Source organism: Plecotus auritus, assembly GCF_963455305.1.
Source record: "Plecotus auritus genome assembly, chromosome: 1".
In the NCBI taxonomy this organism is placed as follows: Eukaryota; Metazoa; Chordata; class Mammalia; order Chiroptera; family Vespertilionidae; genus Plecotus; species Plecotus auritus.
In genome coordinates, this window is record NC_137770.1 from 140,065,283 (window position 1) to 140,093,263 (window position 27,981).

At 40.8% G+C, this 27,981-nt stretch overlaps 1 protein-coding gene across 1 annotated transcript in view; it reads right to left on the reverse strand.

The window, feature by feature from the left end:
* The window catches only part of MYO3A (myosin IIIA), a 240,178-nt gene that overhangs the window by 164,830 nt on the left and 47,367 nt on the right, over positions 1-27,981 (reverse strand). Inside the window, exons 5-6 of the mRNA XM_080662723.1 lie at positions 20,288-20,392; positions 19,402-19,501 (exon numbers count right to left, since the gene is read on the reverse strand). Coding sequence (XP_080518849.1) covers positions 19,402-19,501; positions 20,288-20,392 — 205 coding nt within the window. The remainder of the gene's footprint in view (positions 1-19,401; positions 19,502-20,287; positions 20,393-27,981) is intronic.

Consider the following 27,981-nt stretch of genomic DNA (forward strand, 5'->3'; position numbering starts at 1 on the left):
TGGATGCACTGCAACTCTCCTCTGGGTCTTCAGCTGCCAGCCTATCATCAGATTTTGGAGTTGCCATGCCTCCACAATTACATGAGTCTCTCTCATAAGGGAGACTTAGTCTCTCTATATTTATGCATATACACATCCATATTCTGTTGATTCTATCTCTCTGGAGAACCCTAATACTGATTTTGGTACTGAGAGTGGTTCTAGAGACAAAGAATCTTAAAGATGAGTTTTCTGAACTGTTTCTCAGGCTTCTGGAATTGGCTTTCTAATCTGATTAGATTTAAAGACACTACTGACTATTTCCAGTAGGAAAGAGCACTGATAGTCCATGAATGATGTGTGGTGATAGAGATATGCAAAATATCATCACTGGATACTTGTAACCAAACACCTACAGGAGGTACAATTCAGGGTGACCATCTATATGACCTCTTTAAACGTTTTTGTCAAACTCATGAGTATAATGAGATTGGCTGTTTGCTTTTAATGTCACTGGACAAAGTGAGGAAAGAAAAGGATGAGCTCAGGGATTCAAATTCCCAGTTCAAGTGCTACATAAATGACCTGAAAGCTACTATGTCTGCCCTGTGAGAGACCCTTCTCTCCTGTAGCTACAGAGTTGAGATTGCTGAAAGCCAAGCCCAGAATCTCATCTTGCAAGTGGTTGAATTGCAAATTAATTGCTCAACCTCACAGGGTGTCTACTGTTAAAGTGAGGGCCTTGATTGGAAAGGAATGGGATCCTGAACATTAGAATGTGGATCTGGTGAAGCTGGGGACTTTGAGCTACTAAATTATGATAAATTTCTTTGCTGGTACAATTGGTAACCTCTCTAAGCCCATCAAAACAGATTAACTTTGCACTGACTAAGGAAACTGTAATGCTTCCTCTGATGTAGTTGCCTCAGAAGACATTTATTCTCTTAGGACCCACCCTAACCATCTCCCTGCTTCTAAACCAACAACTAGACTCAAGTCCCATCAGGACCCTAAAGATGAGATACAAAAGTACGAAGAACGACTTGATTTTTCAGATTTATACAGAAATTCAGAGAATATGTATGGGAATGTTCATCAAAGGTGTAGGATAAGGGTGGAAGGAACATAAATTTGGATCAGACTCAATTTACTGATATGGGGCCTCTAAGCAGAGACATTGCAATTAATATTGTAGCTTGGGGAGTTAAAAAGGCTCTTTACCAATTTGTTTGGTTGACTCAGACATGGACCAAAAAGTGGTTCCCAGTACATGAATTTGAAATACCAGGACTACATTGGTTTACTCTATAGGAAAGGATTCAAAGGCTTAGGAAGAGTGGAATGGTAGAGTGGATTTATCATCCAACATGGGAGGGTTCATAAGCCATATCTTTCAACAGAACTGTGAGAAATAACTTTTTGAGGAGAGCCCCATAGTTCTTGAAGAGTTCTGTTATCACTCATCTCTGTAGGCTAGAAATTATAATTGGAACTGCTGCAACTAAAGAGGAAAAGCTCAATGCAATGGGAATAACTGATCACAGAGTGGCGGGGGCCAAGTGGTGACCTTCATTTGCCAAAGTCAAGGTGGACATGGTTCCCATAATGGGCAGCAGAGTCAAAGCAGTAATCAGAAGAGTGTGACTTGCAGAGATCAATGGTGTTGCCTAAGAGATCTCAATGTTCCTAAAAGTTGTAGATGGGAAGCCTACTAAATTCTTATTTGATTTGTGAAAGTAAAATACTCCTAAGTTAAGTGAACAAAAGTCTAACTAGAGTCATAAAAAACAGACAGTCATGGCCCCTCAATCAAGTCCAAGACTTCATGTCCTTTATAGACCCAGAAATACTTGCATGCAGGGGAGGTCAACACCTTAAGGAAGAACCCCAGCATACCGCCAAAAAGTTATATATTAATCTTTCTTCAACCTTCCCCAAAGGGACCTATGGCCTTTTCCCAGGGTGACCGTACAGTATGAAAAAGGAAATAATCAGACTTTTTCTGGGGTTACTGAGCACTAACTCTGAATTGACACTAATTCCAGGAGATGCCTCAAGTTGCCCTGTTCCCCCAGAGTAGGGACTTAATGGAGGTTAGGTGAGCATTGGAGTTATAGTTCACATCCCTCTCACAGTGGGACCAGGCTTTTGTTTTCTCATTGTTGATTTAAGAGATTGGAATAAATTAATGATTCTTTAATACTTTTGGGTTATAATCTACTTAGTGATTTTCATAAAAGTTTTATACTTTCTCTTTAGAAAATTCATATTCACACAACATTTAGCATATAAGGGATATAAAAAATCTTCTGACATTCCTGTACTTAATATACCAAATGATCTGTCCTCTCTCCAGTTCACCTGGCACTAGATCTTTCCCTTTCTTTAATACTCAGCTCATATTTTATAATGGACATGGTGTAGTGTTGTCTCTAAAGGCATCAAAATTACTGCTCGCTGCACTCTCCTTGGCTTTGAACATATGAACTATGCACCTAAAGCTGTCTGTGCCATTTATTCTGTATGACTTTGTATACATGTGTGCATATATACATAGTATTGAACCTCAGTTACAGAGAGTTGAGTATATATAATACTCCTCACTTAGGGTCACTATCATCACTGATCTTATCTCATTTTTTTCTCATTTTCTTTCTTCCCCATTCACATCCCCCATTGTTCTGTCTCCTGGCTCACCATAAAAATCTACTTGCTTGAAGCTCTTTGGGAATTAAAATTTTAAGCTGCAGACTAAGATCATTTAGTTCTAGTCCAAACACTTATTTTACAATGAGAAAAACTGAGGAGGCAGAGGTGATTCTTAAAAAGTATAAGGAAAGTGGCTCTGGCTGGATGGCTCACTTGGTTATAGCATCAACCCATATGCCAAGGTTGTGAGTTCGGTCCTTAGTTGGGGCACATACAAGAATCAACCAATGAATGCAAAAATAAGTGGAACAACAAATTGACCTCTCTCTCTCTCTCTCTCTCTCTCTCTCTCTCTCTCTCTCTCTCTCTCCCCCCCTATCGCCCTCTCTAAATATCAATCAATTTAATCATTTTTTTTTTAAAGGAAAGTCCTTTTTGGTTCACCTAAAGTTATCACACCATGGAAAGGAATACTTGGTAGTTGTTATTAAAATTTCTACAGTTTGTTTTTTTGTTAGGTAAATCCCTAGATGTAAAATTTCCTTTTATCTATTACTAACTAAAAACTTTGAAATGTCTGAAATCCATTCTTAATATAATTTTTGGTGTGCTTTAATTATATAACTTACTTTCAACAATTAAAAACTAAAATTTTGAACATCTTCAGAATATAAGGCAATGCACATCAATAAGAAAAAATATTTTCTAGAATATTTAGAAAATATCTTTTTCTCTCCATTTCCATATCCTCTTTTTAAAAGTCATTATTCACAGTTATTTGCAGAATAGGCAGGCCCAAGGAGGCTTGACTGTACCATATCAGCCCATTCCCCAGTCATGGCTCATTGGATTAAAAGGGGATATCCGACCCAGCTGGTTCAACTGAGTTCCTTCTCCCACTCCAAATTCCTTCTGACTTGGGATGCTGAAAATCTGGGTCAGTCAGCTGTTGGCAATGAACCAATAAGATTATTCATACAGACTTGGAAGGTTGAGGCTGTATTTTTTATTAGGCTGGATAGGCAACATGAAACTCCAGAGACTGGTCTGTAGACTCTCAAAGAGAAGCAGGGAGAGAGATTTGGTTTCTCCAGTGAGAGAGAGAGAGCAAAAGGCAACAAACAGGCCCTGGCCGGTTTTTCAGTGGTTAGACTCTAACCGTTAGAGTGTCGACCCAGCAGACTGAAGGGTCTCAGGTTTGATTCCTAGTCATTGTCAAGTTCCTCCGTTGCAGGTTTGATCCCTGAGAGAGGGCAGCCAGTTGATGTGTCTCTCTCACATCAATGTTTCTTTCTCCCTCCCTCCCTCCCTCCCTCTCTCTCCCCTCCCTTCCACTCTCTAAAAATCTGTGAAAATCTGGTGAGGATTGACAACAACAAAAAAGGCAAAAAGCAGTTGAGGTTCTTGCCTTCCATTCTCCTCTCTGTTTCAGTCCTCTTTGTCCTGTTCTTCTTATCTGAGATGGCCTCTGGGGCTAGTCTGGGTTTCTTGTCCTTACAGCTAAAATACCCCCTTGACTAAGCCTTACAACATTATCTATAAGGTTGATTGGCTTAATTCAACTTAATGTTCAGCTCAAGGAATACTTGAGTCCACAAGTTCAGCTGGAACTACAAAACGCTAAAAAAGATTCTATTTATGGTTTTGCTTTATATAAAAAAAATTATAAATGTCTTTTCTTTCAAGTAAAAGTCACTTCCCCAAAGTAAAAAAATCAAATTCTAGCTGAATAAAATATTAATCATATAGGGATGAAAATTATAAATCTCTGCCTGCCCTGCATGGCTCAGTGGTTGATCGTCGACCTATGAACCATGAGGTCATGGTTCCATTCCATGTCAGGGCATATGCCCAGGTTGCGGGCTTGATCCCTGGTGGGGGATGGTGAGGGACGTGCAGAAGGCAGTCGATCAATGATTCTTTCTCATCATTGATATTTCTAGCTCTTTCTCCCTCTCCCTTACTCTCTGAAATCAATAAAAAAATTTTTAAAAAGTTCTAAAGCTCTGCCATATTTTAAATGTTGTTGATCCTCCAACCCCCCCACCAACACATTATTTCTATAAAGCACTAGCTTTCAAATTTTTGAGATTTATTCAACAATCAAATATATATACAATCTTTAGACACACACACACACAAATATCTTTAGACCTGTGTTAAGTCTCCAACTCTACTCCATAACTTTAAAAAAATGTTGACCTAATTTCAACCTTAGAGAAAAGTTGGCAAAAGAAGTACAAATAACTTTTATCTGAACCATTTGTGAGTAAGTGGGCTACATGATGTCTCTTCCCCCCCAAATACTTTGGTGTGTAATTGCTACAAACAAGGGCATTCCGTTAAATACTCACAGCACAACTATTTAGGTCAGGAAATTTAACAGTTACATTCCTACCATCTAATCTACAGACACCATTCAAATTTCACCAAGTGTCCCAAATATGCCCTTACAATGAAAGGATCCAATCCAGGAGCATGTGCTGCGTTCAGTTGTCAGGTCTCTTTAGTCTCCTTCAATCTGGAGGAGTTCCTTCATCGTTCCTTGAATTTTACAACCTTGACATTAAGACTTCAGGACAGTTATTTTGTAGAATGTTCCTGATTGTGTATTTGTCAGATATTCCTCGTGGTTATATTTTTGACAGGAATATAACGGCAACAATGCTAAAGTCTTCTCACTGCATCCTACCAGGAATTATGTGATTTTCATTTTTTCCAAATACTGTTTCTGTTCACTTTGATCACTTAAGTTTGTGTCTGCCAGGATTCTTCCCTATGAAGTTTCTCTTCTTCTTTTGTAATTAAGTATTTTGTGCAGAGGTCCTTTGAAACAATGTAAATATCCTATTTCGGATCAAAACTTAACCAGGTAGTTTAGCATCCATTTACATTTTGGGATGAATTAATTCTTACTAAAATAGTTGCCAAATGAACAATTTTATTATTTCTTCAATATTTATTAGTTGGCATTCTTCTGTAAGAAAAGGCTTTTGCTTCTTTTCATTCACTTATTCATGTATGTAAGTATGCAAAAGTATAGATTAATGGATTTCTGTTTCATTCAATGGGTTACCACAGTTACCACCATTATTATCATTATTTTGAAGCTCCCAGATTTGATCAATGAGAATAGCTTCAATTTGGCTTGTGTCCTTTTGACATGCCTCTATCATATTTTGAGCATTGCCTTACTTTTTGGCACACTAAGGCCTAGGTTCATCTTGTACAGCCCTGAAAATCAGCTCTTCTCCAAAAATCCCCACTTCTTCCTAGCTGAGAGTTATATTTAAAAAGCAAGTGTTAGGTGCTTGATGTGCTTGACTTTGGGTATCGATGCTTGCAAGCCCTCTTAGTAGAAATATCTAGGTAACACACACACACACACACACACACACACACACACACACACACACCATACATGTATTCCTAATTTTTTATTAAACATTTTTTTCACTTTTTTATTTTAAATTTTATTGGGGTGACATTAGTCTACATGAACATATAGGTTACATGTGTGGGTTACTAATTTACAAAATCTGTATATAGGACCATGTGCCCACCACCCAAAGTCAAACCTTCTCCTGTCACCTCATATTAGGACCCCTTTCTTCCCCCACCCCCCTCCCTTTGGCAACCACCACACTGCTGTTTGTGTACATGTTTCAGTTTTATATTCCACATATGAGTTAAATCATATAGTTCTTAGCTTTCTCTGTTTGACTTTTTTCACTTCACATAATGTTCTCAAGGTCCATCCATGTTGTTGTAAATTTTAATGTTGACATATTTATTTTTATATCCCTCTATACATATTAAAAATCAGGAGTTCACATTGAAACCTCCAATTCCAATCCAACAGCATTGGGTTCATTTTTCTCCCTTTCCAGAGTTGTCATTCTTTTCTCTAACAGTAAGAAACCTGGTTCCCATTGTCATTATTCTTCCTGATTGTGTTAAGCCCTCTTTATATGTAAATAATCTCTTGTCTCCATCTTGACTGAAACACAGGTGCCCTTGTTACCTAACTCAGCTGACAACCTGACTGGGATCCTCCTCCTCCTCCTAGGTGAATGCTCTTCTTGTCCCACTCAGAGACTCAACAAGACACTACCACACACCCTCCCAGCATGGATGTCTTCCTCACCCATTTCGGGCCTGAACCACATGCTATACCACCCCGCACTTCCATGCTTGCTCTTCCCCACCTAAAGGCTATGGTTCTGAATTACTGAGGAAGAAAGAAAGGAATAAAAGGAACTTCCAAGTTTTAAAGTTCAGATGCAATTGCCTCTGATGCTAAAAAGTGGGTTTTAATAAAAAAAAAATCACAACTTCTCTTCCACCTACATTACTCATTGGGGATTTAGTCTAAATTTGGGCTTGTCAGTAATAAGAGACTAAAAGCCATAAAATATTCTGTAATAAGAACAATGTATAAATAAATCACAAGAAGTACATTCTGTACTTTTGTATTGAAATGTTAACTCTCCTATTAGAAATGAAATTCCCCAGAGAGAAATCCACAGAAATGAGAACGGAGAACCACCCTTCAAGTATAGTCTCTCTTTCATTTTTCTATTCCAGATAGGGACTGATTTTTCTGACATTAATTGACTTGCCTAAAGGGGTTTACTTCCTGGGAGGTCATATTATTTTTTGATTGATCATACACCAGTGACTGCTAATGGATTTCATTAATAACATTTCCAAGCTCACTTGTCTTTCTGGTCTCCGAAGTGTCTGGTGGTTTTCTGTAAAAGCATATCCACTTAGCAAAAAATCAAAAGATTTTCTTAACTAGTATTACCAAACTGAATCTCACTTTTAGTGTAATTAAATAGTAGTTTGCTATTTAAAGTAATACTGACCTTACTTTAGCAAAGGTCATATATATTGAAACAGAAAGAGGCACATCTTTTAGGTACTCAGACTTTCATTATTTAGCAACTACTCAGACTTTCATTATTTAGCAACTATTTAATAAAGTATGTATTTACTATTTATTGAGTACCTACTTTGTGTACAACACTGAGCTAGAGGCTACATGAGATTATAGTTCCATAACAAGGGTAATAGCTCAGATATTTTAAAATTGTAAAATGTCAGTAATTTTATCTGTATCGTCCTGTTTACTCTTCATAGTAATCAATTGTGAGGTGTACCTTTTTTATAATTGTAGATGAGCAGGATAATGTCCTTGGAGTTTTTAAATGGCTTTCTGAAGACTACAAAATTGTATAGAAAATCGTACCTCTCATTCATTCGTTAATTCATGAGTGTTTATTGAGCCCTTTCAATGTGCCAGTATCGTGCGTGGTTCTAGGGACAAAGTGATAGATCAGAGGGAGAACCCAGTCATCATGAGGCTTATAGTTTAGCAGAGAAGGTGGTCAAATTAAGCATCTGATTACAATCAAGTATGACAACTGGATGGCTACATAAAGTATAGGGTGTCGGGGAGACACTTAGCCGGCAAAAAGAAGTTAGCCGTGTGCAGGGCTGAGGAGAGATTTCTATGCAGGGAAAGCATCACGCTTGTAATTGGTCACAAAATTTAATAACACTACACTTACATATACAGAGAAACTGTAATTTCTTCAATTTGCCTATAACTCTTATGGTCTATCCCAGTGGTCTATCCCAGAGTGGTTTGCCGCTCTGTTGACTAATGAGTTTGTCGACCACTGGTCTATCTCTATGCCTCTACCCACTGGCTGGGAGGGAAGTAAAGCTTAGTCCTTTTAGATAGAGTTCAATCTCTGTTGGATAAAAGTGTGCTTGCTCTATCTCTCAGATGACGTCCCTACTCCCTCTTCTCTCCAGAAGATGGGACTGTCCATATAGGATGAGGGATGGCTTATAACTCCTTGTGGGCAGGGAAAAGAGTGTGGTGGGTCTCAGAGCCACGTGACTTCATCTGCCTGGCTTTTGGTACTGCTGGCCTCCGATGCTAGTATCTGCATCTGGTGAGCTTTGGGTGTGTTCTCCTTGTGCAAGCAGGGCTTTCTTCCCAGCAGATGAAGGCTGGGGTTGGCTTCAGCTAGAGCTCAGAGCACTCTGAGGTCTGGCTCGGATACCTATGCAGACCTGGCCCAGGTGATCTGCTCTGTGACACACTTCCCTTCCTGAGAACCCTCTTTAGAAGCTCCCCAGCCAGATTCTCGGGTACTCTTGGTTTCTGGAAACTAAGGGTAAGGATTTGGGGAAGCTCAACTTGAGCACTTCCTCTAGTTAATCTCTATACCTCAGGTAACAACAGTGTGGCTCACCTCAGCCTGGACTGCGCCAGAGTGGGCAGCGGCCTCCTCTGGAACAATGAATGGCAGCGGTGGGTGTGTGAGGTAAGAGCTCCTTTCTGCCTCATTGTCATCTTCACTTTTTAAAAGCTCATCTCACTCTCCTGTCTCTTTCTCTGTTTCATCTTTCCACAACTACCCCAGAATTAGAAAGGGTTTCCCTCGTTTCTATTCTCTCTTATGTGAAACTCAACAGTGTGTCCCTGGAAATTCTCTCTCCATATGCTTAAAAAAAGTTAGAGCAATTCATATAGAACTTTCTCAAGAGATAGCCTGAATCTTGCTACAAATTCCTATTTTTGAATGTTAAAAATTGAATATTACTACAGTTACTTTCTTGCATTTCTTCTGAAACAAACCTTGATCTCACCCCAGAGAGAGGTGCCTCAGGCAGACTGGGGTGAGACATATTTTTAGGTAGGCAAAGGAGGAAAGCATGTTGATAAAATTTTAAGTACTTCCAAAAGTACTTGGAAGTACTCAATTACATGTGCCAAGAGCCCTGACTGAGAAAGGGTTGGGCACATTTAAGGAACTGGAAGAAGATGACCTTGCTCTCTGGAGAGAGCACTAAGGGGTATAAAAAAGGTTATCGATCATTCAGCACTTACTCTGTGCCAGCACAGAAGACCGGAAGGAAAGCCCTTCCCAAGGACTAGCAGTGGTTCTCAACCTTTCTAATGCTGTGACCCTTTAATACAATTCCTCATGTTGTGGTGACCCCCAACCATAAAATTATTTTCGTTGCTACTTCATAACTGTAATTTTGCTACTGTTAATGAATCATAATGTAAATATCTGTGTTTTCCGATGGTCTTAAGCGACCCTGCTAACGGTTCTCAACCTGTGGGTTGCGACCCACAGGTTGAGAACCGCTGCTGTAGAGCAGTTTTAAGTAGCAAAATTACAGTTATGAAGTAGCTACGAAAATAATTTTATGCTTGGGGGTCACCACAACATGAGGAACTGTATTAAAGGGTGGCGGCATTAGGAAGGTTGAGAACCACTGGGCTAGAGGAAACCACTGAACAGAATACTGAGCATGAGGGTGGCAGGACCAGATGTGCTTTTTGAAAGGGCCCCTCTGGTTGCAGTGAGGACAATGGACCATAAGGAAGAGAATGAGACCAGAAGCGGGAAGTACAGCAAAGTGTAACTACAGGAGCCCAGGTCAGAGATGACGGCTAAGACTGCGAAGGAGCAATTAAGATGGAATATGAGGATATCTATACTAATAAAAGGGTAATATGCTAATTAGACCAGGTCGACCAGACATCTTCCGGTTGTCCAGTACTCCTTCTGGACAAAGCCACGGTGGCAGGGGCTGAGGCAGAGGTGGTTAGAGGTGATTAGGCTGGCAGGGGAGCAGTTAGGGGCAATCAGGCCAGCAGGGGAGAGTGGTTAGGGGTGATTAGGCAGCAGGGGAGGGTGGTAAGGGGCGATCGGGCCAGCAGACAGAAAGGTTACGGGCTATCAGGCAGGCAGGCAGAGGCGGTTAGGGTGATCAGGCTGGCAGGCAGAGGGGATAGGGGAGATCAGGCAGGCAGGTAGGTGAGCGGTTAGGAGCCAGCAGTCCCAGATTGAGAGAAGGATGTTCGACTGCTGGTTTAGGCCCAATCCCTGTGGGCTAAACCGGCAGTCAGACATCCCCCGAGGGGTCTCAGATTGGAGAGGGTGCAGGCCGGGCTGAGGGGACCCCCCCCCATGCATGAATTTTGTGCACCAGGCCTCTAGTACTGTATATTAGAGAGACAGAGCTTTCTGACTAATTATAAGTGTGGGAGGGGGAGACAAGGAAAGTCTCAATGATGAGCCTAAGATTTCTGGCTTGAACAGCAAAATAGACGCTGGTGACTTTCTAAGACAAGAAACTCTTGATAGAAAGCAGACTTCTGGGGATGGATGAGGTGGTGGAGTTCCATTTTGGATATTTTGAGGACTAGCAGCCATCCCATTATAGGTCTTCAGTACCCAATAATGAGCTTACTGTATATTTTATGAGGTGAGAAATTCAAATAATATGTATTCTAAAACCTTTACATTTAGCTATAACCCTCTCTGAAAATTTGATTTAAACATAAAATGAGGACATTGATTTTCAGTTTGATTCGGCAATTTGTGGCTTACCATATCTTATTCCTTCTACCCTTGAGAAGTTTCATTATGCATGCACCTCCATCCTCAGGTTTTTATTCATATGAAAACCTACACGTCATTTTAGGTGAATGGAATCCATGTCCTCTTACCATGGAGATTAGAAATATATGCATTATCTTGTGTATGAAAAATATAGTATCAGATCTAGGACACATTTATTTTTTAAAATTTTTTATTTTTTTAATAAATCTTTATTGTTCAGATTATTACATATGTTCCTCTTTTTTCCCCCATTGCTCCCCTCCACCTGATTCCCCACCTCACCCCACCTCACACCCTTACCCCCCACTACTGTCTTCATCCATAGGTGTAAGATTTTTGTCCAATCTCTTCCCTCACCCCTCACACCCCCTTTCCCCCGAGAATTGTCATTCCACTCCCTTTCTATACCCCTGATTCTATTATATTCATCAGTTTATTCTGTTCATCAGATTTTTTATTCACTTGATTTTTAGATTCACTTGTTGATAGGTATGTATTTGTTGTCATTTTGTTGTTCATAATTTTTATGTTTACCTTTTTCTTCTTCCTCTTCTTAAAGAATACCCTTCAGCATTTCATATAAGCCTGGTTTGGTGGTGCTGAACTCCTTTAGCTTTTTCTTGTCTGTGAAGCTCTTTATCTGACCTTCAATTCTAAATGATAGCTTTGCTGGGTAGAGTAATCTTGGTTGTAGGTTCTTGCTGTTCATCACTTTGAATATTTCTTGCCATTCCCATCTGGCCTGCATAGTTTCTGTTGAGAAATCAGCTGACAGTCGTATGGGTACTCCCTTGTAGGTAACTAACTGTTTTTCTCTTGCTGCTTTCAAGATTATCTCTGTCTTTTGCCCTTGGCATTTTAATTATGATGTGTCTTGGTGTGGTCCTCTTTGGATTCCTCTTGTTTGGGGTTCTCTGCGCTTCCTGGACTTGTAAGTCTATTTCTTTCACCAGGTAGGGAAAGTTTTCTGTCATTATTTCTTCTAATAGGTTTTCAATATTTTGCTCTGTCTCTTGTTCTTGCACCCCAATAATTTGTATGTTGGTACACTTAAAGTTGTCCCAGAGGCTCCTTACACTATCTTCATATTTTTGGATTCTTTTTTCTTTTTATTTTTCTGGTTGGGTGTTTTTTGTTTCCTCATGTTTCAAATCTTTGGTTTGATTCTTGGGGTCCTTTGATCTACTGTTGAATTTCTGTATATTCTTTATTTCAGACAGTGTATGCTTAATTTCTGACTGGTCCTTTACCATTTTTTTGGCATTCTCATTAAGATCTTTAAAGGTCTCACTAAGTTCCTCAGAGGATTTTAGCAGATTCTTGAGTAACCTTATAAATGTGGTTTTGGACTCTATGTCGTCCAGTAGTTTGCTTTCCTCCATTTCTTTCATTTGTGACATGTTTCTTTGTCTCCGCATTCTGGCTGCTTCCCTGTGTTGATGGAGTGGCTTTGTGTGGTAGGTGACCTATAGGGCCCAGTGGTTCAGCCTCCCCAATCACTTGAGGTGGATGCTCTTGGTACACCCCTTTCTGGGCTGAGTGCAAAGTTTTGGTGTAGTTAAACCTTGATTGCTGTTGGTACACTGGGAGGAATTTACCTCCAGGCCAATTGGCTGTGAGGACCCGCTGTGTCTATAATGGAAGAACTGCTGGGCTGGAGACACCCTTATGGGGCAGGACTTGTTTCAGTGGGGCTTTGGTGCTGAGTCTGCCTCTTGAATGTGTCACTTATGGATGTGAGAAGTTGAAATCTGGTGTCATCTCACACTGACCACTAGGTACACTGGCTTCTGGATCTCCAATGGCGTGCAGGTCAGCTACTGTTTGAGGCCACCCAGCAGGAGCTACAGCAAGGTCTGCAGATTTCTCCTGGTCTGACCAGAGCTGCAGTTTGTTAGGTTAAGCTGTGTTAGGGCAGGCCATTTATATGCAAAAGCTGCTGTGCACAGTTTGGGTGGGTTTGTAAATTGGACAGGGCGGGGTCTCAGGGAGTCACTAGGGCGTGGCAAACAGCGATGGCTGCCAGTCAGCCGTCTCTGCATCTCCGCGTTTCCAAGTCCCCGCATCCCGCACCCAAGGGCAGTAAACAATGATTCCTGCACGCAGCTCTGCAAGAAAGCTACCCTCACTTTCCAACCCGATGGCAGGCAGTTCAGCTTCTTCCTGTAGGGGTCTGGGTCCCCAGAGTCTCAGAGTAAACTGGAGTTCAGAGTAATGGGAAGCTGTGTCTCCCTTCGGGTTGAAAGAAACAGCACACCCAGTCGCAAACCGCCAGCACGATTCGTGCGCCTGTGTACCTCAGCTTTTCCGCGCTTGTGCACGTCTCAATGCTCTTTTCTCTTTCCTTCTAGTTGTAGAACTTATACTCAGCCAGCTTTCCCATGGTTCTGGGTGATAGACGTTTTGTCTTTTAGTTGTAGTTTTGGTGTGGTTGTGAGAGGCAGCATGTACAGGTGTATACCTTATGCCGCCATCTTGGTTTCTCCCCCTAGGACACATTTAATAGGCAGGGGCCTTCTTTTCTAATTATTGCTAAAAGTTAATATAGGGTACAGGCCAGGCCGAGGGACCCGACTGGTGCACAGTCAGGGCTGGGGAGGGACGTGGGAGGTACACTTTGATTGGTTGAACAGCCAACCAGATGACCAGACACTTAGCATATTAGGCTTTTATTATATAGGATCACATAAAAAGTCACCTTATTAATTATCTACTTATATGTTTATGATCTAGGTTATTTCAGAGGGTATCCCAGGAAGCTGCATTTCTCAAAGCTCCTGGTTTACCAACTTTTTCTTTCATGCCTGAGAAGCTGTTTACTTACACTTGTTTTAACAATTTCCATCTAGGTTTTAACCATTTTTTAGAGCCAGAGAATTTATGAAATCTCCAGTTAAATATTAAGTTCTCTATTTGGGTCTATTAGAGTGAAGTCAGGGCCCTGCCTATGGAATAGTGAAGAGCGTTTTGATGTGTGTGTGTGTGTGTGTGTGTGTGTATGTGTGTTTCAATTTCAGGCACAAATTCTTATTAGTGTCATGACCCAACCAGATTGTCAAACACAGCTTTGAACTCAACTAGAACACATACTAGCTGTATCCAACTTATTAATCAGAATTAACTGTCAAACTCACAGCTGCTGGATAGTTTTCAAAAGCTCAGCTGAGGAAAAAAAAGGAACACACATGGTTGTCTGAAGGATATGCTATACACCCATTCCTTTCTAGAGATAGTCTGAAATTAATTTCTGGGTTCAGCCAGAGAGTTACATACGTGGATATTAAAACAATTAATTTCTAAAGTTAATCAATGGACTTCCCTAAGCTTCAGTTTCCAAAATGCAAAATGAATGAAGATTCACTCATTCAATGATCACTCATTGAACTACTAATATCCAAAGCATTAGAATAAGACATAGTCCCACCCCTCAAAGACCCATCTAACTATCTTTCTAAGTATCTTTTCCTATGACCCAAGAGATAATTATAATTCTACTAGAGGCCCGGTGCATGAAATTTGTGCACAGGTAGGGGAGGGGTGTCCCTCAGCCCAGCCTGCACCCTCTCCAATCTGGGACCCCCTCGAGGGATATCTGACTACCAGTTTAGATAAGGGTAATATGCAAATTGACTGTCACTCCAACAAACAAGATGGCCGCCCACATGTGGTCAAAGATGGCTGCCCTCATGTGAACACAAGATGGCCACCACAAGATGGTCAGCAGGGGAGGGCAGTTGGGGGGGACTAGGCTTGCAGGGGAGGGCAGTTAGGGGTAACCGGCCTGGCAGAGGAGGGCAGTTAGACATCTCTCTAACAATCCAGGACTCCTGGCTCCCAACCACTCGCCTGCCTGCCTGTCTGATTGCCTCTAACTGCTTCTGCCTGCCAGCCTGATCACTCCGTAACCACTCCCCTGCCAGCCTGATCGAGGCCTAACTGCTCCCCTGCCCACCTGATTGCCCCTAACTGCCCTCCCGTCAGCCTGATTGGCCCTAAATGCCCTCCCCTGTCAGCCTGGTCACCCCCAACTGCCCTCCCATGCCAACCTGGTTACCCCCAACTGTCCTCCCCTGCCAACCTGGTTGCCCCCAACTGCCCTCCCCTGCCAACCTGGTTGCCCCCAACTGCTCTCCCCTGCAGGCCTGGTCGCCCCCAACTGCACTCCCCTGCCAGCCCGGTTACCCCCAACTGCCCTCCCCTGCAGGCCTGGTCCCCCCAACTGCCCTCCCCTGCTGACCATCTTGTGGTGACCATCTTGTGGTGGTCATCTTGTGTTCACATGGGGGCGGCCATCTTTGACCACATGGGGGTGGCCATCTTGTGTTGGAGTGATGGTCAATTTGTATATTACCTTTTTATTATATATAGGATTATTATATAGGATGTGATAAACATGAAAATGGAGAAGTATGCTGGGTACAGAAGCACAAGGAAGGCCACCTTACCTAGCCAGAGTGCAGGGGAAGGGAAAGAGAAGAATGCTGGGAAGATATTGAGATATCTTAGAATAATTATGTTCACCTTCACAGGATTAGGGTATGAGTAGGGATCAAATGAGAGAGGTGTGGGAGAGCACACTCAAAACTGGTAAATAAATGCCCAGATGATGAATAGAGGTATCAGCTAGGATGCCCTTGGCTATGAAACAGAAACTCCAAATTGGCTTATTAGTAAATAGGAAATTTATTATCTCACGTGAAAAAAGGTCCAAAGCTAGGGCAGGCTCCAAAGTTGGTTGATTTAGGGGCTGGATTACATCATCAAAGACCCTTGTTCTTCCCTTCCTTAGTTCTGCCTTTCTCAGTGTTGGCTTTCCACTTGGAATGAAGCACTTTAGGACCGAATAAGGTGCCTGTAGCAGTACAGGTATCACAACAGACACAGAGAGTCCGGAGGAAAAAGGAGACCAGCTTCGCCTGTGCTTCCTTCTTAGGAGGGAAGAAAATTTCCCAGAGAACTTTGAAGATTTCCCCTCACATTTCAAAATCCTGGATTTGGGCACATGCCCATGTGTAAAGCAATTATTAGTCAGGCCTGTGGGATTAGGTTTAGGATAATCAATGAGGTGCTATCCATTTTAGAGAAGCAGCCACACACATTGCTACAGTGGTGTTAAGGACACAAGCTAGCTAACTTAAAGTCATTCTGAAGTATGGTAGCACTCATCTCAGGTAGAAACTGCAGGGGTTTTTTTTTGTTTTTATTTATTTATTTATTTATTTTTATTTTAATAAATCTTTATTCAGATTATTACAATTATTTCTCCTTTTTCCCCCCATAGCTCCCCTCCACCCATTTCCCACCCCACCTTCTGCCCTTACCTCCCCTGCACTGTCCTCATCCATAGGTGTATGATTTTTGTCCAGTCTCTTCATGAACCCCCCATACCCCTTTCCCCCTGAGAATTATCAGTCCACTCCCTTTCTATGCCCCTGATTCTATTATATTCACCAGATTATTCTGTTCCTCAGGTTTTTAATTCACTTGATTTTTAGGTTCACTTGTTGATAGATATGTATTTGTTGTTCATAATTTTTCTCTTTACTTTTTTCTTCTTCCTCTTCTTTAAGAATACCTTTCAGCATTTCATATAATACTGGTTTGGTGGTGATGAACTCCTTCAGCTTTTTCTTATCTGTGAAGCTCTTTATCTGCCCTTCAATTCTGAATGATAGCTTTCCTGGGTAGAGTAATCTTGGTTGTAGGTTCTTGCTATTCATCACATTGAAAATTTCTTGCCACTCCCGTCTGGCCTGCATAGTTTCTGTTGAGAAATCAGCTGACAGTCGTATGGGTGCTCCCTTGTAGGTAACTAACTGTTTTTCTCTTGCTGCTTTTAATATTCTCTCTTTGTCTTTTGCTCTTGGCATTTTAATTATGATGTGTCTTGGTGTGGTCCTCTTTGGATTCCTTTTGTTTGGGGTTCTCTGCGCTTCCTGGACTTGTAAGTCTATTTCTTTCACCAGGTGGGGGAAGTTTTCGGTCATTATTTCTTCAAATAGGTTTTCAGTATCTTGCTCTCTCTCTTCTTCTGGCACCCCCATAATTCTGATGTTGGTACGCTTGAAGTTGTCCCAGAGTCTTCTTACACTATCTTCAACTTTTTGGATTTTTTTTTTTGCTTTTTGCTTTTTCGGTTGAGTGTTTTTTGCTTCTTTGTATTTCAATTCTTTGACTTGATTCTTGTGTTCCTCTAGTCTGTTTTTGGGTCTCTGTATAATATTTTTTATTTCAGTCAGTGTATGTTTAATTTCTAGTTGGTCCTTTTTCATATCTTCGAGGGTCTCGTTATATTTATCGGCCTTTTCTAGGATATTCTTGAAAAGCCTTATAACCGTGGTTTTGAATTCTATATCCAGTCGATTGTTTTCCTCCATTTCTTTCGTTTGTGATCTGATTCTTTGATGCCGCATTTTCACTGCTTCCCTGAGTTGGTAAGGTAGATTTGTGTGCTAGGTTTCCAATATGGCCCAGTGGGTCTGCCTCCCCAGTTAACCTGAGGTGGACACTCTTGGTGCACCCCTTTGTGGACTGTGTGTACAGCCTTGTTGTAATTAAGTCTTGATTGTTGTTGGTATCACTGGGAAGAATTGACCTCCAGGCCAGTTGGCTGTAAGGATCAGCTGTGTCTACGCTGGGAGAAGTTCGGTGCTGGAGACAGCCTTATAGGATTAGACTTGCCAAATTGCAATAGCCTCTGTGCTCAGTCTTGGCTTCCCGTCAGCCTTGCCCTTGCGCGCACGTGCGCACCTTCAGACCTCCGCCTTCCCCGGCTCCCGAGTCTCCACCCGAGAGTCCAGACTCCCCCCACAAGAGCGTGGGTTCCCAGGGGCTCACCTGGAACTGGGGTTCACTGCATTCAGAACTGGGGCTCAGTGCAGTCAGGAGCCTCTGACTCCCTTCCACTAGGGAAAGCCTGTGGCAAACTCCGCAGCCTTTGTGCGCACTGGCACGCGCGCGCGCCTTCAGTCCTCCGCCTTCCCCGGCACCTGAGTCTCCGCCCGAGAGTCCAGACTCCCCCCACAAGAGCGTGGGTCCCCAGGGGCTCGCCTGGAACTGGGTTCCAGTGCAGTCAGAACTGGGGCAGTGCAGTCAGGAGCCTCTGACTCCCTTCCACTAGGGAAAGCCTGTGGCAACCTCCGCAGCCTTTGTGCGCACTGGCACGCGTGCGCCTTCAGACTTCTGCCTTCCCCAGCTCCCGAGTCTCCTCCCGAGAGTCCAGACTCTCCCCACAAGAGCGTGGGTCCCCAGGGGCTCGCCTGGAACTGGGGTTCAGTGCAGTCAGAACTGGGGTTCAGTGCAGTCGGGGGCTTCCTTCCCCCTTCCGCCAGAGAAAGTCAGCCAGGCTCTCAGCCGCCCTTCCTCTCTGCGCGCACAAAGACCCTTTGCCGTACCTCCAATTCTCTGTGAGCTTTTCTCTTTCCTTCTAGTTGTAGAATTTTCACTCAGCCAGCTTTCCTGTGGTTCTGGATGGTGTCCGTTCTGTCTTTTAGTTGTAGTTTTGAAATTGTTGTGCGTGGCAGCAGTTTAGGTGTTTACCTATGCCGCCATCTTGGTTTCTCCTCAAAACTGCAGTTTTTAACCTTAATTTTAACCCTGCTCTTTGGCTTCTGTACTTATTTGCTTGATAAAACAATAGAAAAGTTATTTTGATTTTCTGAACTTATGTATGCTATCCCAATCGATTGAATATTCCATTGATGGTGGTTTGAATATCCCATTCATTGTGATCTCACTGGTTATCAAAGCACATTCTTCTGTACCTGGGAACCAGGACATCACAATTACCCTAAATTGCCTCCGTAGCTACAGATAATGCATTCCGTTGACTCAGTGGTCCCGGAATCTGGACAGCACAATTATTCTAAATTCCCCGGTGGCCCCAGATAATGTGTTTCTGTTTATTCAGTGATCCATTGACCCAAAACTATAGATAACTAACTTGCTCAATTTCGCTTCTGTAACTGTTTTGTGCAAAGCAGGTTCCTCATTCCAAACCCAAAGATGTAATCGATACCTTTGTGATATTCTGCCAATATAAGCCAGATGTGGCAAGCTTTTCAGCGCTGTGAGATCTGGAGCTTTTGCCTCTTGTATGCCACTGGCCTTTAATAAATGACTCCATAATTCGACTTTTTGAGGCATCCTTTGTGAGATTCGGGGTACAATGCAACAACTCTTCAAGGAATCTCTCATCTGTCAAATTTTTTAAAATCTGTACTTTCTAACCTCAAGGAGATACAGCTTTTTTTATACTTTCAATGCTTAGAAAGCAAGGCTAATGGTAAATGATCAAATCGTATCACACTATTCATGAATTTCAAATAAAACTTACCAAAATCTACAAGTTTAACTCCGCCTTCTGTGGTCAACAGGATGTTATTTCCTTTTACATCACGATGGATAGTTTTGTTGTTATGCAAATGTTGAAGTCCCTAGAAGGTAAAAAATATTTCCTTTTAAAGAAAGCACCAGCCTGTGGTGTGGCTCAGTGGGTGTCAACCCATGAATTAGGTTCATCCCTGGTCAGGGCACATGCCCAGGTTGCAGGGCTCAATCCCCCAGGAGAGGTGTTCAGGATCCAGCAGATCAACGATTCCCTCTCATCATTGATGTTTCTATCTCTCTCTCCCTCTCCCTTCCTCTCTGAAATCAATAAAAATATATTAAAAGAAAGGAAAGCACCAAACAAAAACATTTTCAGATGATTGCATTTGTTCAAAACCTATAAGAAACACAGTGAAAATTAAGATTCAAGCATTCTTAAATGTTTAATATTGAATTAGTCATATCAAATTACATCACTTCCACTTTGGGCTATATAAAAATTCCAAAAAAGCAGAGCATGCCCTTAACTCTCACCAAATAGTTTATTGAAAATGTGTTGATCACAATAAAAGAAAATGTTTATATACTTATTTTAAATAATGGCAAATAAAAACCTAACTCTTAGTAAAAAATACACATTATCTACCTCATCATAATCACAATCTCAGAAATATACTTAGGAGATCAGAACTCAAGGTTCTGTTGACACAAGGAGGGTAGATTTCCAGTGGAAAAAAGAAATTAGTTGTGCTAAACATTTCAGATTTTGCATATATACTCTTGCATCAATAAATTCTAATGTAGTAATATTTTTCTAAAAATAGGATCCACATTTTTTATTTAATGAGAAATGCCTCAAATAATTAATGCACAAACAATTTAAATTGCCTTACCATTAGTGCTTCACGTAAAATATAGGCAATTATGGGCTCATTCATTCTTTTCCCCTTTTTCAGAAATCCTTTCACAAGATCAGTCACTGATCCTCCATTGCATAGCTATAAAAGAATATTTCAAGATTGATATTAAAATGAATATGACATTTTAAGGACTTGCTATAAATGGTTTCTACAAAACATTTTTTTAAATTATCCAATTTTTGTTTCAAATTATTATTTTCATCATCCTTATAGTTTCATAAATAAATGAACACATAAACATAACTACTTTACAATTACTTATTGGAACACAGTTTTCATATGTGTTAATTTTTAGAGAGAATCTAAAGCACTGGGCTTGATTTTCAAATTCAAGGATAAGAATCATGATTCTACATATTAGTCCCACCTTTCAGTATCTAGGGCTTAAAAGAATTCTTGATTTCTGATAGCTTAATTAATAGTGCAATAGGTTCCATGACTTCAATACATGGCTATATACTATTTTACATGTGCATTAATTTAAAAACATGACTTCTTTCTGGAAAATTGCAGAATGCTTTGAAGGATTACAAATAATACTTTATAGGAAACTGTTTTAAATATCATGTTTCCCATGCTCTTTAGCCTCTTCCCCCCATACTACCCCCACCTGCAAAGTAGAGGACTCTAAATGGAAAAGCAAAAAGGAAGAGCATGGTAGGAGAATTTTTCACATCCAGGTTCTCCAAAGTTAGGAAACATGAAACCCCACAGAAAATTCTCAAAGGAGCTGCATATTTGCAGAACTTAGAAACACTGATATTAGCAGTAGAATAGGAGATAGGAGATACCTAAGCAAATGACCTCAGAACCCACAAAGCTTTGATACATGAACACTGGATCCCCTCATCTCTGGCCCTTTAGCCTTTGTCTTCAACCTGCCTCTTCTCTGGGGGCTCTCGTCCATGTTCTCCTTACCCTGACCCGTGAGCCTCCACTCCTATCTGCCTTGGTACCCACAAACTCCTGGAAACTGAAAGAGCCACAATTTCTACTAACCTAAATGGAGGCAGAGGAAGGAGGTGAGATGAAGTATATTTCTAGCACCCAAGTTTGAAACACTGAATACATTTTCTCACAAACCTTTCTCTATCATGATAATTAGATTTACTGGATGCCTGAACATTTGGAATACATTATGAATTAAGTAAGTGATAACAGTTAAGGGGTATTGAGCACATCCTTTGTACCAAGCATATTTCAAATCCATTTACAGTATTATCTCTATGACTCACCATGCTCTAAAGTAGGCATTATTATCACGTCCACATTAAAGATTGGAAAATGGAGACACAAAATAGTAAAGTAAGTTGCAAAAGGTCACACAGTAGTGACAGACTAGTTTGTGGACTCAGACAGTCTAATTATAGAGTTGAGCTTCACACTTAACCATGATCCCCCAATAGGTTTTATGGGCTGGCTGGTTGATCTAACCATCATGTACACATTGTTTCTATAAGAGAATGTTTTAAAATCTAAACATGAACTTACAAATGAACATGTAGATGAAACCCCATTTATAACCAGTGTCTTTCTACATTTAGAGAAATTTTTTTCAGCTTATGCAGTAGATACAGTCCTAACATTCCAACACCTGCATTCTCTTCTGTATCTAGTCCTCTAACTGGATAGATAAGTGTTCTGCCCTGGCATCAGAAAACAGTGTTACAGTGCCTACATTGAGGCCCAGCATAATCCTATCTAATAAAAGAGTAATATGCAAATTGACCATCACTACAACACAGAAAATGGCCACCCCCATGTGGACAAAGATGGCTGCCTCCATGTAGACATAAGATTGCCGCCACAAGATGGCAGGCAGGGGAGGGCAGCTGTGGGCAACCAGGCCAGCAGAGGAGGGCAGTTGGGGGTGATCAGGCCAGCAGGGGAGGGCAGTTGGGAGGGACCAGGCCTGCAAGGGAGGACAGTTGGGGGGGATCCAGGCCTGCAGGGGAGGGCAGTTGGAGGAGACCAGGCTGGCAGAGGAGGGCAGTTAGGGGTGACCAGGCCAGCTAGGGAGGGCAGTTAGGGGCAATTGGGCCAGCAGGGGAGCAGTCAGGCGTCTATCAACCTGGCAGGGGAGTCATTAGGGAGTGATCAAGCTGGCAGGCAGAAGTGGTTAGGGGCAATCAGGCAGGCAGGCAGGCAAGTGGTTGGGAGCCAGCAGTCCTGGATTGTGAGAAGGCAGTCGGACATCCCTCAAGGGGTCCCAGATTGGAGAGGGTGCAGGCTGGGCTGAGGGACAACTCCCCCCCACCACCCCGTGCATGAATTTCATGCACTGGGCCTCTAGTTAGTTCATAAAATGACTCACAGATTGCCCTAGCCGGTTTGACCTAGTGCCGTGGTCGGCAAACTGCGGCTCGCGAGCCCCATGCGGCTCTTTGGCCCCTTGAGTGTGGCTCTTCCACAAAATATCAAGGCCTGGGCAAGTCTATTTTGAAGAAGTGGCGTTAGAAGAAGTTTAAGTTTAAAAAATTTGGCTCTCAAAAGAAATTTCAATCGTTATACTGTTGATATTTGGCTCTGTTGACTAATGAGTTTGCCGACCACTGACCTAGTGGATAGAGTGTTGGCTCTCGGACTGCAGGGTCCCGGTTTCGATTCTGGACAAGAGCACATACCTTGGTCGCAGGGTCAATCCCTGGCCCCTAAGGAAACCAATCAACGTGTCTCTCACATCGCTATTTTTCTCTCTCTCTCTGTCTCTCCACCTCCCTTCCATTCTCTCTTTAAAAAAAAAAAAAAAAAAAAAAGCAATGGAAAAAATATCCTCAAGTGATGATTAACAAAAATGGATCAAAATTGACTGAAAAGAAATTAGAGCCCTTTAAATTGCAAGGAACTTATTTAAAATAACCAAGTCTCAGGACCAGTTTGAAAATTTCTAAAAATAACTGCAGAGAGACTAAAAGTTTTTCCTGTTTCTCCAAAGTATGCCTCTCTTTGGATGCACCTTCTGTGCTTGACTATTATGTTAATGCAAGAGTAAACAGCTAGACTGTGCCAGGGGGAATAAAGGAACCCAAGGAATGTGCAGTAAACAAAATTGTAAAATGCAATCATACAATTTGCACTAAGCAGTTCATATTTTACTTTCTGGTATCAATTTTTATTTAAAACAGGTCTTTTCCCCATTTATTACAGATTAAAATACAGAGTTCCATGTATTGTATATATACTATATATAATATATACTTTACTTTTTAAAAAGTAAGGTATATTGAAGAATAAGTTGCATATAATAAAATTCACCCAATTTAGTGCACGATTCTGAATGTTGACAAATGTATTAGTCACATAATCACTACCACAATGGAACAAACCCATCACACAAAAATCTCCCTTTATGTCTCTTTGTAGTCAAGTTCCTTTCCTAGCTCCTGGCAACTGCTAACCCGTTTTCTGTCCCTACAGATTTTGTCATAGAAATTGAATCTTAAGGTATGTAGCCCATTAAATCTGGCTTCTTTGAACTAGCATAATAAATCTGATATTCATCTATGTTGTTGCACATTACTTTTTAATTGTTGTTTTAATACTGTTGTTTATGGCATTTTTTGATGTTGAGTATTCTATTGAAGAAAGGACTGTTTGTTTAATCATTCATAATTGAAAGACATTTGCGTTGTATCCAGTTTTGGGAAATTATAACTATTAAATATTCACATATAAGTTTTTATAAGAATACTAGAGGCCCAATGCGCGAAATTTGTGCGAGCGTAGGCCTTCCTTCCCCCAGCTGCTGGCACTGGCTTCCCTTTGGCACCCAGTACCCGGGCTTCCCTCCGGCCGCCAGCAGGCACCTGGGACCTGGGCTTCCCTCGCAGCCCTGGCTTCGTCCAGAAGGTTGTCAGGTCTAATTAACATATTATATTTTTATTATTATAGATAGTTTTTATTTATCTTAAGTAAATACCTAAGAGAGGGAATGGCTGGGTTCTATGGGTCATATATTTGACCTTCTAAGCAACTGCCAAACTATTTCCAAAAGTGGCTATCCCATTCTACATTCCCACAAGCATTATATAAAATTTTTCTCCTATATTTTCTTGAGGAAGTTTTGTATGTTTAGATTTTAAATGTAGATAGTTCTATGATCCATTTTGAGTTAATTTTTGTATATGGTGTGAGGTATGGATTATATATGTATGTCCAATTGTTACAGCACACTTTTCTATTAGTCCAAAGTGTCCAAAAACAGAAGATACAACTCTGAGTTTAAAATCTAGCTGCCAACATCAAGAGAAGGGGAACCTTAAGTATATATTATTAAGTGAAAAAGGCAATCTGAAGGCTACATACTGTACAATTCCAGCTATTTGACATTCTAGAATGTTCTTTAATCAAACAAAATTAAAGTATAATTTTCTTAAACCAGAGATAGAGTTATAATACAGCAGCACTGAAAATGAACTGTACTCAAGCTGTAGTCAAACATTAAAAAAGAAATCCTAAATTAAAACATTCTATAAACAGATCATTATAACTAGCTTCCAAAGACAGCCTTTATAATTTTTCTAAATGTATTCTGTCTTTACCATGTTAGAAGAGGATATGAGATTTTCATTCAAATTTCTGATAAAGGACTACTTATTTCTGCAGTTGGCAATTCTGTCTTGTTCTATTTTTCAATTGTGTTTTGTTTAAGAATGCTCAAAGGTCATTTGCTTAGTCTGACAATATTCTATGAAAGGCCAGTAAAGCAGAAACAATTATTTTCTTCTTCTTTTTTAATGAAGGAAGGGAGGTTTTTATTTATTTTTTAAAATTTATTTTATTGATTTCAGAGAGGAAGGAAGAGGAGAGGGAGAGATAGAAACATTAATGATAAGAGAGAATCACTGCTTGGCTGCCTCCTGCATGCCCCTTACTGGGGATCAAATCCACAACCTGGAAATTGAACCATGACCTCTTGGTAGATAGGTCAACATTCAACCACTGAGTCACACCAGCTGGGCAGAAACTCTTATTTTCTAACACTCATTTTAGTTTTTACTTTGCTCATTTTATAAAAGTGCTCTCAACACTCACATTTAAGTACTCTTGTAGAAACTAATCTTTAACAAATGCCCACTAGTAAAAATTTCGTATCATATGGTAAGTGTATGTGTAATGTTACAAGACACTGCTGTACTGTTTCTAAAGTGTGTTTTACACTGCCTAGGCAATGTGTAAAAGTTTAATTTGCTCTGCAACTTCACAAATATTTGGTATTAATAATCTTTTTAATTTTAGCCATTTTAGTTTTGGTGTACTAGTAGTCTAAGTGTGGTTTTAATTTGAACTTCACTAAAGATATTGAACACATTTTATATATATGCTTTTGTGAAGAGCCCACATTTTTGCTCACTTTTTAAAAAATTGGGTAGATACACTTTATTAGGCGAAATTTCTGTCTATTCCTAGTGTTTATCACAAATGGATGTTGAATTTTGGCACATTTTTTATGATTTTCTTCTCTTTCTCTTAACACAGTGAATTATGATGCAGTGAATTTTAACATGCAAACAACTTATTGTAATAAACTTGCATTCCTGGGATTAACACTACTCAATTATGATGTATTAACATTTTTATATCTTACTGAATGTGATATGTTAACATTTTGTGAAGGATTTTTGCATCTATGTTCATGTGGAATGGTAGAATATAGTTCTCTTTTCTTGCAATATCTTTATATTCTTTTGTCAGCATAATGTTGGCCTCATAAATTAGTAAAAAGACTCATTATCTCTTTACTAAATATTTCATATGATTATTTTTTTCCAGAATGGTGATGTGAAGAACTCTTAGACCCATTCTCTAGTGAAACAACTATAACTGGTAAAAATCATAAAAATAAACAACCATTTAAAATCTTTGGAGCCCTGGCCAGTGTGGCTCAGTTGTTTGGATATCATCCCGCGCACTGAACGGTGGCTGGTTCAACTCCAGGTCTGGGTAGTGGGCTTGATCCCAGGTAAGGGGAGTGCAGGAGTCAGCTGATGGATGTTTGACTCTCATATTAATGTTTCTCTCTCTCTCTCTCTCCCCCCCCCCCCTCCTACTCTTTGTCTAAAAGTCAATTTAAAACGTCTTTTATGAAAAATAACATCTTTGGAAATTTTATAAGGGCATATGGCAAGTGAAGAAACATTCAAGAACAGAACTAAATCTCAGTAAGAACAGCAAGAGTCTGAGACACTTGAACCACCCTACTTTCCTCACCTCTGAACAGCACAATTACAAAAGTTCTACTCTGGTGAAGTGTTTCCAAGAAGACGACGAGTTCTCTCTCCTCAAGGTCTATAGAATCTTCCCAAGAAGGGCAGACCACCATCATTTTTCACCCTTCTCCCCAACTCTGAGTCACAGATACTAAAATCCAGGTATGTGTGAGAGGCTCTATTCTTCTATCCGGCTCCCATTCATAATATGGAGTTCTAACTCAAGAGTAGGAAGTCAAGCCTTGGAGTGTTTCTCAGTGGTTAGAGCGTCAGCCAATACACTGAAGGGTTGTGGGTTCAATTCCCAGTCAAGGGCATGTACCTGGGTTGCAGGTTTGATCCCCAGCCCTGCAGGAGGCAACCAATTAATGTGTCTCTCTCACATTGATGTTTCTCTCTTTCTCTCTCTCTCAAACTCCTCCCTCCCTTCCACTCTCTCTATAAAAAAAAAAATCAGTGGAAAAAAATATCCTTGGGTGAGGATTAACAAAATAAAACAAAGAGTTGCAAACCAAGAATAGGGGTCCCCATTATCCTCACACCATGCCATCTGACACAATTTGAGAAAACCAGAATCTACCTCTCTGGTCCTCAACCCTGATTATAAAGTAGGATGTCATTTCAAGAGATGGGGGGACCACTGTCCAGCTGCTAACTCCAGAACAGTAGCTCAGATATTTTGCCCAGGGAGATAAGCAGGACATAAAAACAGAGAGCTCCCAAACTTCCCCAATGGACTTGACTTAATTTGAGAGATCAGATGAGGTAGTTCAAGCCTAAGGGTACTTTTGAAAATAGTGGAAACCTCAGTAATTACAAGGAGGGTGATAGATAGCTGCATGAGAGCAAGAAGCTAACCATAGAAGGTTTAGAAGAGCAATTCAGGAAAGAAACAGCTAGAAATGTTTCCTGGGATCTGAACCAGCTTCAAAGACCTCAAAGACCAGCCTCAAAAAATACCCATTTAGAGAGGCCTGAACTTAATTAGATCAGACAGTGTATCAATCTATACCCCACAATATACATTGTGGAAAACAACAGAGAAATTAGCTGACAATTAGTGGAACCAATAGCTGGGTGTTATATCAACAGAGGTGGACAGCCTAATATAAGGATGGGGAAAAACACAAAGGAAGCACTGTTAAAGCCATTGTTGCCCCAGGGTGACTGTGAACATGCCCAAGGCTTTGACCTCTGAGGAGCAACATCAGAGGCTTCCTACTGTGGGGGATATATTTCACTAAAGCAATCCAGCCAAGTCACTAAACAAATAAAAAAGCAAAGATAACATAAATGCCCCCAGGGGATTAATATCCAGAGTTCCTACAATAAAATGTCCAGTTATAAATGGAAAAGTTATGAAATATGCAAAGAAACAAGAAAATGTTGTGCATACAAATGAAGTGACAGAAACTGCCTGTGAGAGGGCCCAGATATTGAACTTAGCAAGCAGGATAT